Source organism: Vulpes vulpes, chromosome 1 (assembly GCF_048418805.1).
Source record: "Vulpes vulpes isolate BD-2025 chromosome 1, VulVul3, whole genome shotgun sequence".
In the NCBI taxonomy this organism is placed as follows: domain Eukaryota; kingdom Metazoa; phylum Chordata; class Mammalia; order Carnivora; family Canidae; genus Vulpes; species Vulpes vulpes.
This window is the reverse complement of record NC_132780.1, coordinates 85,526,870-85,541,989: the sequence shown is the minus strand read 5'-3', so window position 1 is coordinate 85,541,989 and position 15,120 is coordinate 85,526,870. Positions and strand designations below refer to the sequence as shown.

Below are 15,120 nucleotides of genomic sequence, written 5' to 3'. Positions count from 1 at the left end.
GTTCTCATTCATTTGGGGAATATGAATAATAGTGAAAGGGAATATAAAGGAAGGGAAAAGAAATGTTGGGAAATATCAGGAAGGGAGACAGAACATAAAGACTCCTAACTCGGGGAAATGAACTAGGGGTGGTGGAAGGGGAGGAGGGCGGGTGTTGGAGGGGAATGGGTGACGGGCACTGAGGTGGACACTTGACGGGATGAGCACTGGGTGTTTTTCTGTATGTTGGTAAATTGAACACCAATAAAAGTTAATTAAAAAAAAAAAAAAAAAGAAATCTGTGTATTCTGGAGCACCTGGGTGGCTCAGTGGTTAAGTGTCTTGCCTCCGGCTCAAGATATCGTGATCCCAGGGTCCTAGGATCAAGTCCTGCATGGGGCTCCCCTCATGGAGCCTGCTTCTCCCTCTGCCTATGTTTTCTGCCTTTCTCTCTGTGTCTCTCATGAATAAATAAATAAAACTTTAAAAAAATAAATCTATGTATTTTTATTTCAGTTTCACTCCTTTTAGTAAAGTTATCAGTAGTATGCTTAACCTCTTCTTCTGACTGGCCATCTTTGTGAGCAGGGGCCCCAGCTTGTCCTTCTGTGCCCACCCTGCTCTAGTACCAGCCAGTCCCACTATAAATGTTCTGCATGTGAAGTGTAAAAGTGGGAGCAAATATACGAAGACCCATGGATGTGGGCCTATACTGTGGACTGCTGCAAATCTCATGTAACTTAAATGGCCCCTATGCCAAAGGATCATGGGCAGCAAACCGAGTTAGGGCCAGACTGGGAAGGCATTCTAGATCAAGTTTGTTTGGCAAGCAATAGAGAACTACTTTGACAGGACCCATTTTTTTAACTGAACATTTTCAGTGAATTTTGTATACCATGATGTACATGTTGAGAAACAGAATGATTAGTTTGGCAGTGGTATAAAGAATGACTGGGAGGGGGTGAGCAGGCTGTTCTCAGGAGTTAGAAGAGCCGTGTCATATTTTAGATGTTCTACTATTTGGACTAGATTTATTTATGCCTTCCTATATTTAAAAGTAGAAAGAGCCTAAAGAGAAGAAAGCCAAAAAGGGAAAGTGGAAAGAGTTGATATTCCAAAGAGAAAAAAAAAATGGGATCAGATTGAAAAGTAACAGAGTTTAGATGCAAAACCATGAAAATAAGATACAAATAAAAGAAGTGTTTAGAAATGTAAGAATGGAAATGCTATTTATTTCTTTAAAAATTGAAATTAGCTTGAAAGGATAGATTCTTAAGTTGAAGAATCAAGCTAAAGATTTAAGATTAGAAATGTTTCTGTTGCAGTGTTGTTGTGTCATGTAATGACAGTGCATATTCCTTTTTCTCACCTGATTAGTGGATCTCTTAGAGTTGAATACAACAAATGAAGTTTTCAAGCAGCACAAACTGAACCAAAATGATCAGCTTCTTAGCGTTCCAGATGTCATCAACTGTCTGACAACAACTTATGATGGTCTTGAACAAATGCATAAGGATCTGGTCAACGTTCCACTCTGTGTGGATATGTGTCTCAACTGGTTGCTCAATGTATATGACACGTACGTTGCATTTTTTCTTCTTAAGATATAATCATTGAATGAAATATATTGATAATGCAAAAATGTCTCAATTTTGAAATGAGTTTTTAAAAAAGTACTTTCAAAGTACTTTTCATAGTGGAAATATTTACGTTAATTGTTGAAAAGAAGGACTTTCCAAAATTTAAGCTCTTAACCAACAACATAACAAAAAAGCATGTCCACCTATTACTTCAAGATTTTGCTTCAATTTATAAATGTTGTCAGATTTGTAGCATCACGCTGGCTAGGGGAAACCTAATATGAATAAGTCCTATTTTCTCCTGTCTTCTTTTGAAAGACAAAAATTTATATTTGTTGTTATGAGTTACAATAATTGACTGGCTCCTAATAATCCACTCTGCAATTTTTGTATGACAACTTAAGAGCAATTTGAATGGCAATTAAAGGGATTTAATTTATCTTTTGGTATTATCTTTATTTATTGCAATAGCAGTTATGTGTATGTGTGGTGTTTTAAATAATTTATGCTATAAGACACTGTAATATCTGTAATTTAATTAGATGCTCACTGTTACATAAAGAGCACTCTCAACTTGCAACGTAACTCATTCGCCATTAATTTGGCTTTTTTGAATGTGACAGTGCATTTGTGAAATAATCAATTCTAGAAAGACCTGCTGTGGGCTGACATTTCTAAAACATTAGGAATTATTCATTCTTCTGGTAGGGGGTTAAAGTATGCAAAGATGAAATAAGAAAATGAGAACTGTTGATTTTCTTTCAGAACCTAAAAGTTATTTTCTATTAATTAGCTGCATGAAAATTTATGTTTGTCATCCTTTTATTTGATTTAGAGAGAAAGAAGATAGGTGATAGTTTATACATGCACATGTATTTAGCAGTGGATTGATTCCATATAAAAAGTAAATGGTGACAATTGCTTTAGGGATGATTTAATTAAAATTGTTTATTCTTTTGATTAGAAAGTTTGTTACCTTCCAATATTCACAAATGTCACAACAAAGTTGTTTTTTTTTTTTCTTAAATAATTGAATAGCCACCATGTGCTAGAGGACTCTTAAGAAAGTCACTGAAGAACAGATAGGTAGCATAAATCTCAATTATAATAATGAATGTGGGATTTACTATATCCCTGTCTGGTATCTTTTAATACATTTCATTTTATCCTTTTTTATCCTTCTAGAATAAAATATGACTTTGGCATTAATTCACTATTTAGCTGATCTTCAATTTTTTAAACCTCCAAAAGAAACATTTTCTATATAGTAAATTCACCAAGATAGTTGGTCAATTGGATGTGTTAACTACAAAACCTATAACTTAATTTGAGGGCCCAGGAAGAATGCTGCATTCATAGATTACTTGGTTGAGAACCCCATTAAGTTCTATAAGGGCATGGTAGAGGCGGATGTTTTGAGCAATAATTTCAGGAAGAACTGGAGAAGATGTTAAACCACCCTCATCTAATTCAAACACCCTACATTAGTTTGCTAGGGCTGCCATAACAAAGTACCACAAACTAGGCGACTTAAGTAACAGGAATTTTTCTTACTAGAAGTCCAAGATCAAGGTGTCAACAGGATTGGTTTCTTCTGAGGCCTCTCTCCTCAGCTTAGAGATGGTTATCTTCTCCCTGTGTCTTCACATGGTCTGTCTTCTATGTGTGTTTGTGTCCTTATCTTATAAAAACATCTGTTGCATTGGATTGGGGCCCACCCCATGATCTCATTTTGGGTCAATTACTTCTCTAAAGAGCCTGTCTTTGAATACAATCATATTCTGAGTTACCAAGTGGTTAGACCTTCAACACACGAATTCTAGGAGAATCTAACTCATAACATGTCATACACACATATGTTGTTTTCACTGGACAGCCCAAAGGGAATAGTGCCACTTAGTTGTGAAGGAAGCAGAATGTGAAATGTTGTGATTCATATTCTAGGGAATCAAATGTTGGCATATTTCCACTTTCCATCATCAAATGTGAACACATGGGAAATGCTACACCGAGGTACTCTTTCTTATTTAGACAGTTTCTTGAAATTTTCCATTTTAAAGGAAAAAAAAAGCTTTTAAGATTTATTTTCCTTCCATGCCAAAGAATATAGTGAAGACCATGCTGGATCAGAATGCTGTATGCATCCAGTCTAGTTTTCTGTCCTAGAGAGGAATATCATGCATTAATGTAAAGGGAAAAAAATATAGCTAATCATATGATGGCAGTCTCAGATAGCCAGAGTTGATTACCCAAATTTCTCTAACAACCATAATTTATCTAAACAAGACTTATTCAAGTTACTAGTTTGCTTTGAGCATTAGAACATTTTGGACCCTAAGAAGTCTCTGAACCTTGGAAATAGTACTATGATCTTACCTTTCCATTCATTCAGCTTTTTTGATATTCACTATTTAACTATTTATTTTTGACTGCCTTTGTGTAGTATGCTACAGCCAGAGCTGATACTTTGAGTTCTTGAAGTATATTCAAACAGCTCTTGAAATAATGAGTGATGCATACACAGGAGATCTTAGAATTCTAGAAGGAGAAGACTTTGAGGACCTTTCCATCTTCCATTCTGCCCTTTTCATTTTACTCTGCTTTCTTCAATTTACTGATTAAGAAATTGACCCAATGAGATAAGACCATTTATCCATAGTCACTTCTTGCACATTAGTGGTAGATAGGGAATTAATACTCAGGTTTCTTTAATAATCACTTGATTATTTCTTCCATATTGCCATATCTAAGAAACATAGTACTTTATAAGTTATATTAAGCTTACTATTTTTTTCAAGTTTTAACATGTATCCAACTCCTAATACTCTGAATTTTACAAAAAAAAAAAAAAAAAAAGTCTATTCTGTTGTGAATGATGAGAATCCAAATTTTTGATTCTGGTTGCTTTGTACCTTGGCAGCCACTCAACTTTTGGCATCTCAATTTCTCATCTGAAAAATTGAGGTAAAGATATCTGCTCTGCTTACCATACATAAGATATTTGTGAAGGGCAAATGAACTAATATATGTAGAAAGGGCTTTCTAAACTATAAAGATAAAATTTATTCCATCTATGAGTTCACAGCCTCACTCAGTCTTCATCTTCCCAGGTTAAAATGCCTTAACTTCTGATCTTCCTTCTAAATTTAATAGAAATCAAAAATGTTTAAATCATGATTTAAAGCAATAGTCTGGAACACTTGGTTTAAATATTTTTGTCCCTACAGAAAATATTAACCTCATTTACTGCAGTGTTATTTTTTCACTATGCCAAGATGGATATAATTTTATAAGGTACATATTTTTCCAGTTAAACTAATTACAGGAGTTACTTTGGAAGACAATCAGGGACCAAATATTAAATATTGGGTTATATCACTCACTAATAAATTTCTTTGCCTCCCTCTTCTTTTTCAAATCTAGATGTCTTATTTAACATCAGAGCTCTCTATCATCTGGTTCCAGATGGTAAAACCTGGACTACTTTATCAACTGTTTAGCCTTAATACAAGTCTTTCCCGCACCTGAAAGCATCTAGTGTCTGGTGCTCCACTCCTGCTTTTGTCCCCTTGCCCATGTTTTTCCTATAATAATCTACTCTCTTCTAGGGACAGTCCAGCTATGTCATGCCTTCAGTGTTTGATTTGAGACTTATCTCCTCTACCAAATGTTATGAGACTAATAACAAGTCAGCCACAACTTTCTTATGCTTGATTTATTTCCATGCATAAAGGTTGCTCTCCTCTTTTTTGTGCATTTCCCATTGTTTTTTTGTCCCTCCTCTCAAGCTGTGTGTGACCTTATCATGGGTAGGAATTGTGCCTTAACTTTTCTGCTGGTCCTCCTTGTACACAGAACAATGCTGGGACCACAGTAAACCTTCATAACTGCTAATGGTGTGATGATTGGATGATTGACATTTTCAGTAGCCTTCCTGATGATGCCCCTTTCTTCTATTGTCACCATAGTCTGGAGGTTATCCTCTAATACATGTCATTTTTATCTTTTTTCCCTTAAGGGACTGCTTTGTCTTTCCCTGTGTCCATGTGCTAGTCTATTTACCAGCCTTTTGCTATCTTCTGTAGCTCTATTGCCTGATTATCCAGAAAATAAAATTTCTTGATTCGTGAGAGAAGAAAAACAGACATGGTGTATTTTGGGGTGATAATTAGGAAACACTTAAAAATGTAAACTAGAAAAACAATTTGTAGCATGGCTCAGTTTAACTTGAAAATATTTCTATAATGGCAAGAAACTGGAATGAGTACATTAATTTAGATTTCTGCTTATAATGGCTATATGTATTTAAAAATTTAAGTATTAATTATTTCATTGGTCACTTTTGAATGTTGCACACATGCATATTAACGGTTTAATAAGTTTATTGGATGTGATTTCATATAGATTATAAAGTCTAGGCTATTAAGTGACTGTTTTGAAAATACATTTTACTGATCTCAGCATGTTTTTCTCTTTTATTTATTTTATAACTTGTATGTCATGGTATATATACAGAAACTTACCTGCATATTTATAATTTGAGAATAGAAGATATCCATTAGTATTAATAGTAGGAATATCAATAAGAACAAGATTTAAACACAGTTTGACAAAAATACCACCTAAAATTAAAATGACATGACACAAATATTTATCTGTTTTTTAGATAGCATGAGTTACTAAATTTTATGTAATGATATGATTTATCAATTTTAATGATAAAGTTACATAGATATTAGATACAGGTATGAAGTATACTGTACTTATATATTGAAAACACGTCTTGAGAAAAATTAATGTTAAAAACCTAAACTGAAAGCAGATTCTGACTATGAAATAATAAAGATAGCAAGAAAGACTTTTTTTCTAGATTGTGTGTTGCTCCTTAGCAAAGATCAGGTTATCAATATTTGTGGTTTCTGCATTTCCCATTCTCCATCCCCAGGATCTAATACATTAGGACATTTGGTAGACAACTCAGAAATACTTTGACACACAACAGGAATAAAGACAGCTCTATGCTTTTAAAAATAAAAATTTTCTTCTAGTCAACTTATGGTCTCTCGTTGGCATAGTACAAAGCTGTTTCCTAGTGTTGATTAATTAATACATTTTGTATTTAATTATAATTTGGGTCTTCCCCAAATAGAAATTTCACACCTAAGATCACCATCTATTATAATTGAAATAGTAACCTGAGAAAACTGAATTGACAGAGACCAATGAAGACAACAGGTTTTTAAGTATCTAACAAGTTATTAGCCCTCAATATAGTTAATTTTATATAGTTTTTGTACATGTAGTTTTGTACATTTTTGTAGTTCTGGTACATTCTATAGTTTCTGTACATTAATTTTCTATAATTTTTGTATATTTTGTACCTTTATTTTTAGAGACATCATATTTTTCTCGCTATATTAAGCCACATGCATATTATATATAGCTTTTGCTATCTATTTAAAATTTTGCATTTATAATTATTAACAGATAGATTTTAATTCATACTATTTCCAAAAATATCTTTTTCAGCTTTGTAATTATCATTTTCATTTTACTTTTATTTGTTCTTCCAAGTTCATGTATTACATGTAAAGTGACTTCAGGCTCTGTATTCTTCAGATTGGGTCAAACATGCTATTAAAACATGTCATGAAATTATGGTATGGGTTTAAAATTAATTGTTCAAAGTGAATAGAAAATCTGCATCTCTAAGGTGCAATCATCTTTCAGTAATTTACCGTCAAGAAAACAGATATTCAGAAACAATTAGTGTCCTATATACAGCTTTAAATACATCTAACGTGTTGAAATTCTTACAATTATAGGGGTCGAACTGGAAAAATAAGAGTGCAGAGTCTGAAGATTGGATTGATGTCTCTTTCCAAAGGTCTCTTAGAAGAAAAATACAGATGTATGTAAGACTTTTCCTGTACAATTGTGTTTTTAGTAATATTAATGATAATAGCAGTTGATTGGAGGTTTCCTTTATATGATTTACTTGTAATAACAATTTCTATTCTTTTTACCCCTTACTAGACACATCCTGGGCTAGACAAAGGGTGTCAGTGAGAAGTGATGTGGATTTGTGTGAAATGAGGCAAGGTGCCTCAATGAAGTGAAAACCAACTGCACATTATATCTCATCTAAGTCTTAGAATAATCACTTCAGAATGTAGGCATTGTGACTTTCGTGTTCCAGCTAGAAAAAATTAATTCTGAGTTGGGTTAAAAATCTCATCAATGGCTGCAGAGACAATAAATTATGAGAGTAGAATGAGGTCATGTAGATTTTTCTGACTCTAAAGCCCAAGAGTCTTTCTCTCTGTACTTCTACTGCTTGAAAAAAAATTAAGATGGACTAGAACTTTCCTATTATTCTTTATTATAGAACCTTGTGTACTTCTAATGCCCCCTCAGGAAAATAAAAATGAGATGGACTAGAACTATTACAGGCTTTGGCAAAGAATTATATTTTATAACATGAGAAAATAATAAATTTTGTTTGTCCTTATTCACCAAATAAATCAGTGGTATCCTTTTAGCTTTCAGTTAACAAAGGGCAGGCATCCTGACATTTTGAAAGAGATAGGCTCAGGAGCCGAGGACGTGCCTTCAAATCTCAGCTTTGCCACTTAGTGGCTGAGTGACTTTAGGCAGGTTACAGGATCCCACTAAAGACCACCAGCTAAAAGGCAATATTACTCACATTTCACATTTCAGCCTCCAGAATGGATTTCCTTCAACTGAAGAATGAAGCCAATAGTTTTTGCTTTGAAAGCAATTAGAGATAATATGTGAAAAGTACCTATAAATCACAGCTGTTCAATAAATGGTAGCAGTTGCTGTGCCTCTAAACTCTTTTAACTACTGTAAAGTTTTTCTGATTTAATTTGTTCATAAAGTCTGGGTAACTTGGTCCTATCATGCGTATCACCAGATGATTCTTTTTTTTTTTTTTTAAGATTTTATTTATTCATGAGAGAGAGAGAGAGAGGCAGAGACATGGGCAGAGGGAGAAGCAGGCTCCATACAGGGAGCCCGATGTGGGACTCCATCCCTGGATCACACCCTGGGCTGAAGGCAGACACCCAACCTCTGAGCCGCCCAGGCGTCCCTCACCAGATGATTCTTCACAAAGTATATTCATAACATTTTGGGGAGAGCGATAGGGATATTTCATGAATGTGGAGAGACGAAAAACAAGAGGATATTTGATCCCAGGTCCTATAAACTTAGTTAAGTTTAGCATCTTCTGTGAACAGACATAAGTTTTTAAAAACTTATTTTCTGGGATGTCTGTGAGGTAATTTGTGAATTTTAAGTCTAGATCATGATGGCTTGTTTTTCTTAAACAGTTTGACAAGAATGTCAGTGATAAGAGATGTGGGATTTGTATGAAACAAAAAGCTGATAGTAAGATCAGGTGAGGTGCCTTGATGGTAGTCAGAACCTAGTAGAAGCTTTGCAGAAGGCTTTTATTTGGTTGGTTTTTATCCAAAATTTAAATCATCTACAACATTGTAATTGTCAAAAGATAATCATTTTCAAAGCTAAAAAGATTATTTTTTGTAATGAGTGGGAAAGAAAAATGTTAATAAAAACATCACTGTAGCACTATTTTAAAAAGGACTTTTTATCATTTATAGTTTGGGGTTTTCATGTGCTTCTGAAAGAATGTAGGTTCCTTAAAGGTAACAGTTACATCATGATGCTCATCTTACTCTGAAACAAATACAAATACACTCTCAAAGTGTACCATGAATATTAAAATGTAAGAATGTTCTGTTTTCCTAGATCAATGGTTTCTCCTCCCTTCCTTTTCAAGTTGGCTATCAAAAAGCAAGCTGAGACCAAAAGAAAGAGTTATAACACGGTGACTGTAGTTATAGGGCAAAACCAAATATAATATATAAAGATTTCTTTTATCTGTATACATACCTTCAAACATATGTCTAAAAGGTATAATTTTCAAATGAGGAGCATATTTCAGCATACCTGTATTCACGCACTCGTAATACAATAGACATACTTTCTACAAATACCAGCAAATTCAACATTAAATGTTCAGATTATGGCAAAGAAAGCAGAAGCCCTGCAATGAGAATTTCTGATATTTATCTTAATCCGTGAAGTATGCCATTTTAGTACTTAATTAAATAAGACATCCTTTGGGTAAAATCTTTAAATCTTTCCTGCAAGTATTGAGACTCCGGAAATGTTCTGGAGTTTTGTTTTGTTTTTTATTTTGAGGTCCTTAGCAACTCTGATTTTAGTTTTGATTTCCCCAGTGATATCAGAACACTTCATTATTATTTCCATTGTTAGATTAATATTGAAGACAATTTGCTCTCCAAACTCAATGGCATAGGTGCTGTTCTGGTTCAATTGGTATCCATCTGCACAGTGATTTTGCAATGGCTAATGTCAGTGTCTTGTCCCTGGTGACACCTCCTTCTCTCTTAGCACCTTCTTGAGAATATCCCTTAGTTACATTCTACCAACTGCTGGACATTCTTGCTTATAGCTGAGTGGCTTTCTTGCCTCATCAAAAATGCATTTACAAGAATGCATTTTGCATGTCTTCTGTGTTGATTTGTTGGAACTTGATTTTTAGATTGTGACCTGTTCCCACATCCTAATATTCCTCTTTATTTCTGACTATAATATGAAAATAAGAACTTTTATCAAAATTCAGAAGTATGTCAAAATGTTAAAGAATCTTTTCTTCTGTGTTTTATGTGTAGCTTTACCTTAACTGTGGCATAGTAGTATAGCTGTCTTCCTCAAAAGAGGAAAACTTGGCATGATTCATGTCACTGAAATGTGTATTTCTCTGTATAGAGAGCATTATTACTTAGAAGGTCTCTTCCTAGCAGTGGGTTTAAAACAAGAGTCATAAGAGTCCTAAATAAATATTTTCTGGCTATGAAAGTCTTATTTTTTTATTTTTATTTTTTTTTGAAAGTCTTATTTTTAACAAAGGGAAGAAGGATGAAGGGTAGACAGAGTGAGTGAAGGGGAGTGGGAGATATAGGCTTTTAGTTATGGAATGAGTAAATCACAGTAATAAAAGGTATGGCATAGGGAATATAGTCCATGGTAATGTAACAGCATTGTATGGTGACAGATGGTAACTCTACTTGTGGTAGTGAGCATAGCATAACGTATAGAGATGTTGAATCATTATGTTGTACACCTGCAACTAATATAGCATTGTGTGTCAACTATACTCAAATTTTTATGAAAGGAAGAAAAAAAGAAAAACACAGAATTCTGACCAAATCTAAGTGAACAAATGATAGTAAAAATTAAATTTATCTTACTTGGATTCACTTCCTCTGTGTAAACTTAAAGTTACATTTCACTGTAATTACTATGTCAGTATCACTGAGCTTGGTTCAGTTGTTTGAAAATTCACTGTTGGCAGTGTTAGATTTAGCTTTATTTCCCTTAAAAGAAAAATACATCAAAATGACAGACTTTCATCTGATATCTATTTACCAAGTATTGTTTAGGAATGATTTTTAGGACCAAATACATACTTACTATCCTTTTTTTCTGTTCTCATTAAACTTCACATGAAAAGCATTTAGAATTTGTGTGATTTTTTTAAGTTTTTAAAACCTGGAAATTCCTTTCCAAAAAGTATTTGTTTCTATAAGAAAGTGGATTGCTTTTACATGAAATTTAAATAACTCATGTGATTCATGTCCACATAATTTTTTTTAAATCTACATCATTAAGTTGACAAAACCAGAGATATCATTTACATAAAAGAATAGTCTAAGCAGATGGAAGTTAACCTCTGGGCTCTCTTCTTTGTAGATCTCTTTAAGGAGGTGGCAGGCCCGACAGAAATGTGTGACCAGAGACAGCTTGGCCTGTTACTTCATGATGCCATCCAGATCCCTCGGCAGCTGGGGGAAGTGGCAGCTTTTGGGGGCAGTAATATTGAACCCAGTGTTCGCAGCTGCTTCCAACAGGTAAGCGAGAAGGATCGCTGGTATGTAGAACATATCAGGAATGGTGTTGAGGAAGTTGTGAGAATTGGAACAGGGAACTTGTGCTAGAACCGAATCGTAGAAGATGTTGGGTACCATCCCAGTAAGTTTGTGTTGTAAATTTTTTCAAACACATTTCATTCAAGGAATAGCAACCTTCTCAAGGAGACTTACTGTTTGTAAATGGATAAAACACCACATCTTTAAAATGTGCTACTAGATTGCTGTGATTGACCCTCACTTTGCCCTGGGCCTCACCTTTTACCACTCATCCCCTTCCTGTCTGTTTCCAGTGGCAATTTTACTTCCTTCATTCCTGCCCTAGCACCTTTGGACATGTGCCTTTTGTTTAGTATATTCTTTCTTACCCTTCACCTACAAACTCTATTCTCCTGCTAATCCTTATTCTTTCTTTTGATCTTTTTCACATTCTCTGAAAATCCTTCTCTGAGCCCTTCAAGTGAAGGGCTTCAGTATGTGTTCCTACTGTATTCACCTGAATCTCCTCTGTCTTCTTATGATGTTCATGAAAATATAACCACATACCAAGTTATATAATTGATTGACTGGGGTTTTTTCTTCCATACAAACCCCCAAAATCTTTTTAATGCATATAAAAGCATTCTGGAAATGTTACTACTGATGTTATATGTATGCATAAAGGAAAAAGCTATAGATATTTTGCCAAAGCATATCCAGTGATTTATTGTTGCTGAGAAAAAAAAATGCTCACATCATCTCTTTAAGGAGAATTGATGTTATGGGTTATTACATTTTATAATGGCCCTTTTACTTGTTTTAGAAATACAAAAAATACCAAATGAAAATTCTAAATATGGTTCTACCATGTACTGGTTCATGGGGTGACCTTGACAAAAGTGGGAGAAAGATGTTACAAATTTAACTTTGCACATATGAAAATTAGTTAGGATTAGGTTTAAAGAGAGATTCAGACTAAATGCAGTTAATCATAATAAATTTAGAAATGTTGCCAAGTATATTCATAGTAATATATTCCTAGTATGATGTTGTAATGGGTGGACCAGGACACAGAAATAATAGTTTTTATTTAGCATCTGTAATGACCTTCAAGTTTGGGAAGTTACCAATGAGTTTTTCTCAAATTTTTACTCAGATAAACAAGTTTTATAGGATTAAAATATTTATGCGAAAATAGTACCTTGAATTGTGTGGTTTGGGGTTTTGTTTTTTGTTTTTGTTTTTAATCTGAGTCTATTAAGGAGGGCAATGGGATTTTTTTTTCTTCTTCCTTATAAAATTATTTGTTTTTTTCTGATTTTAAATTCTAGATTTTTCTCTCCATTAAGAACCTTAAATATTTTGTGATTTAACTGACCTGGAAAGAGTTCTATAACTTTTCTTTCACTTCATACAGATTTTCAGAAGATTATAAAGCAATACCTGCTGCAATCTCAATGAAGAGATTTTCTTCACTTTTAATATATATATATTGTTTTTACCAGAATAACAACAAGCCAGAGATAAGCGTAAAAGATTTTATAGATTGGATGCGTCTGGAACCACAGTCCATGGTTTGGCTGCCAGTTTTACACCGAGTGGCTGCAGCTGAGACTGCAAAGCATCAAGCTAAATGCAACATCTGTAAAGAATGTCCAATAGTTGGGTTCAGGTAAGATGATCTGTTGCCAGGGATAGTAGGAGACTGTTTTCTGTTCTGTTGTTATAATTTCAGTATACATTTACCATCCCTTCCCACTGATTCCATTGGGGGTTTGTATCCTCAATAAATGAGAATCTTAGCATATTCCATCTATCTGAAAACGGCATTCCTTCTTATAATTACTACATGAAGCTTATTTTATTATTATTGTTATCTATACCACTTGGCTCCAGAAACGGAGATTATTCTGAATTTCTATTTACGTAGATCCCAGAAATGTTCATGCATAATAATTGTATGACTCAATTTACATATATGGCTCTGATGGAATTTGCTGATGTTGTAAGGCCTTTGGGGTCAAACTTAGTAAGCAGAAAGCAACATTTAAATAGTGAGAAGTAACTAGATTTCTTTATGTTACTTATGCCCAAGTTTGCTGTGAAATCGATTAACCCTGATTCATTCTCTTTTTTTTTTTTTTTTTTTTTTTTTAAACCCTGATTCATTCTCACTGGAGAAAGCTTTGTCAGGGAATTTTGAGATTCATTTCTTATTGACAGTGTAATTTAAAAATCTGATGTGTCAAGCTAATAAACATGACTCTCCTTCTCTGCCATTTGCATTCACTTTCATACATTACAGAAAACATCTGACATGGATATTTGTCTTCTCATAATGTTGAAAACAATGGCAAAATGCTTTAGAGACTTGGATTTCAAAAATTTGCTTTTTTTTTTTTTTCACTTGGGAGGTGGGTTACTTAATTTCCCTTGTGAAATCCAAGATTTTCTTGGCCCTAATTTGGAGCTAAGATACAAAGAAAATTCTACATTTTGTGACCAATCAACCTTTATTTCCATGGTGATTTGGATGAATGGCATTCCTGCCCACAGCCGAATGATTTGGACTAAAATTAGGCATGCAAGCTAATGAATTTTCTTTTCTTTTCTCTAGGTATAGAAGCCTAAAGCATTTTAACTATGATGTCTGCCAGAGTTGCTTTTTTTCGGGTCGAACGGCAAAAGGTCACAAATTACATTACCCGATGGTGGAATATTGTATACCTGTAAGTACTGAGCCACTTGGTTGGTTGGTTGGTTGGTTGGTTGGTTGGTTGGTTGGTTGATTGGTTGTTTGGTTGTTTAGAGACGTGGGGAACAGAGAGAGAGGGAGAGAAAGAATCTTAAGCAGGTTCCATGCCCAGTGGGAAGCCTGACTTAGGGCTCCATCTCACCACCCTGAGATCGTGCATGACCTGAGCCAAAATCAGGAGTTGGATACTTAACCAACTGAGCCACCCAGGTGTCCTTCTTGTTTTTTTTTTTTAAATGACATATTGCTTTTGTATTAATTAACATCAAAATTATTTGGTGTATTTAGACAAATTTTTATGGAAAAAATCAATTTTAAGATTATTTAACTATTTTTTTTGTGTTTTTGATTTCTTTTAAACAAATTCTTCTATGTTGAATTCATTAACAGAATAATTAATTATCCTTTTTTCAGAAAAATTTATTACATTTTGTTACATCTGTGCTTTGATTTTAAACTTAACTTTCTTGGTACCAACTCTTTTTAGGAACTTACACTGGTCTGCATTGAAAATGATACTGTGTGACGAGAAACTGTCTCTTTTAGACAGTTAAAGTACATTTTCATAATTAAATATATTTATATTAGCAAAAAGTAGAAAACAGAGAAAGTAAAAAATTCATAAATCTGACTCCTGAATCAAATCAAATCAAATAAAATCTCTTATTTTGTCAAGATTAATTTCTGTATTTGCATTATTTCAATCCTGCTTTAATCACTGAACATGTGGTATAGTACATGTTCCCCCTAGTTAACTGAGTGAATTACTAAAATTTATCCAACTACTCCCTCAAATTTACTTGGACACTTAAGTTTATTTTCAATT

General features: G+C 33.8%; 1 protein-coding gene across 11 annotated transcripts in view; it reads left to right on the top strand.

Annotated features, from left to right (window-relative positions):
* UTRN (utrophin) overlaps positions 1-15,120 on the top strand; it is a 497,326-nt gene that overhangs the window by 436,838 nt on the left and 45,368 nt on the right. For all 11 annotated transcript variants that reach the window (XM_025997956.2, XM_072719084.1, XM_025997957.2 and 8 more), the window contains 5 exons: positions 1,357-1,558; positions 7,385-7,470; positions 11,385-11,542; positions 13,045-13,211; positions 14,157-14,268. In XM_025997956.2, the coding sequence (XP_025853741.2) occupies positions 1,357-1,558; positions 7,385-7,470; positions 11,385-11,542; positions 13,045-13,211; positions 14,157-14,268 (725 nt within the window). The remainder of the gene's footprint in view (positions 1-1,356; positions 1,559-7,384; positions 7,471-11,384; positions 11,543-13,044; positions 13,212-14,156; positions 14,269-15,120) is intronic.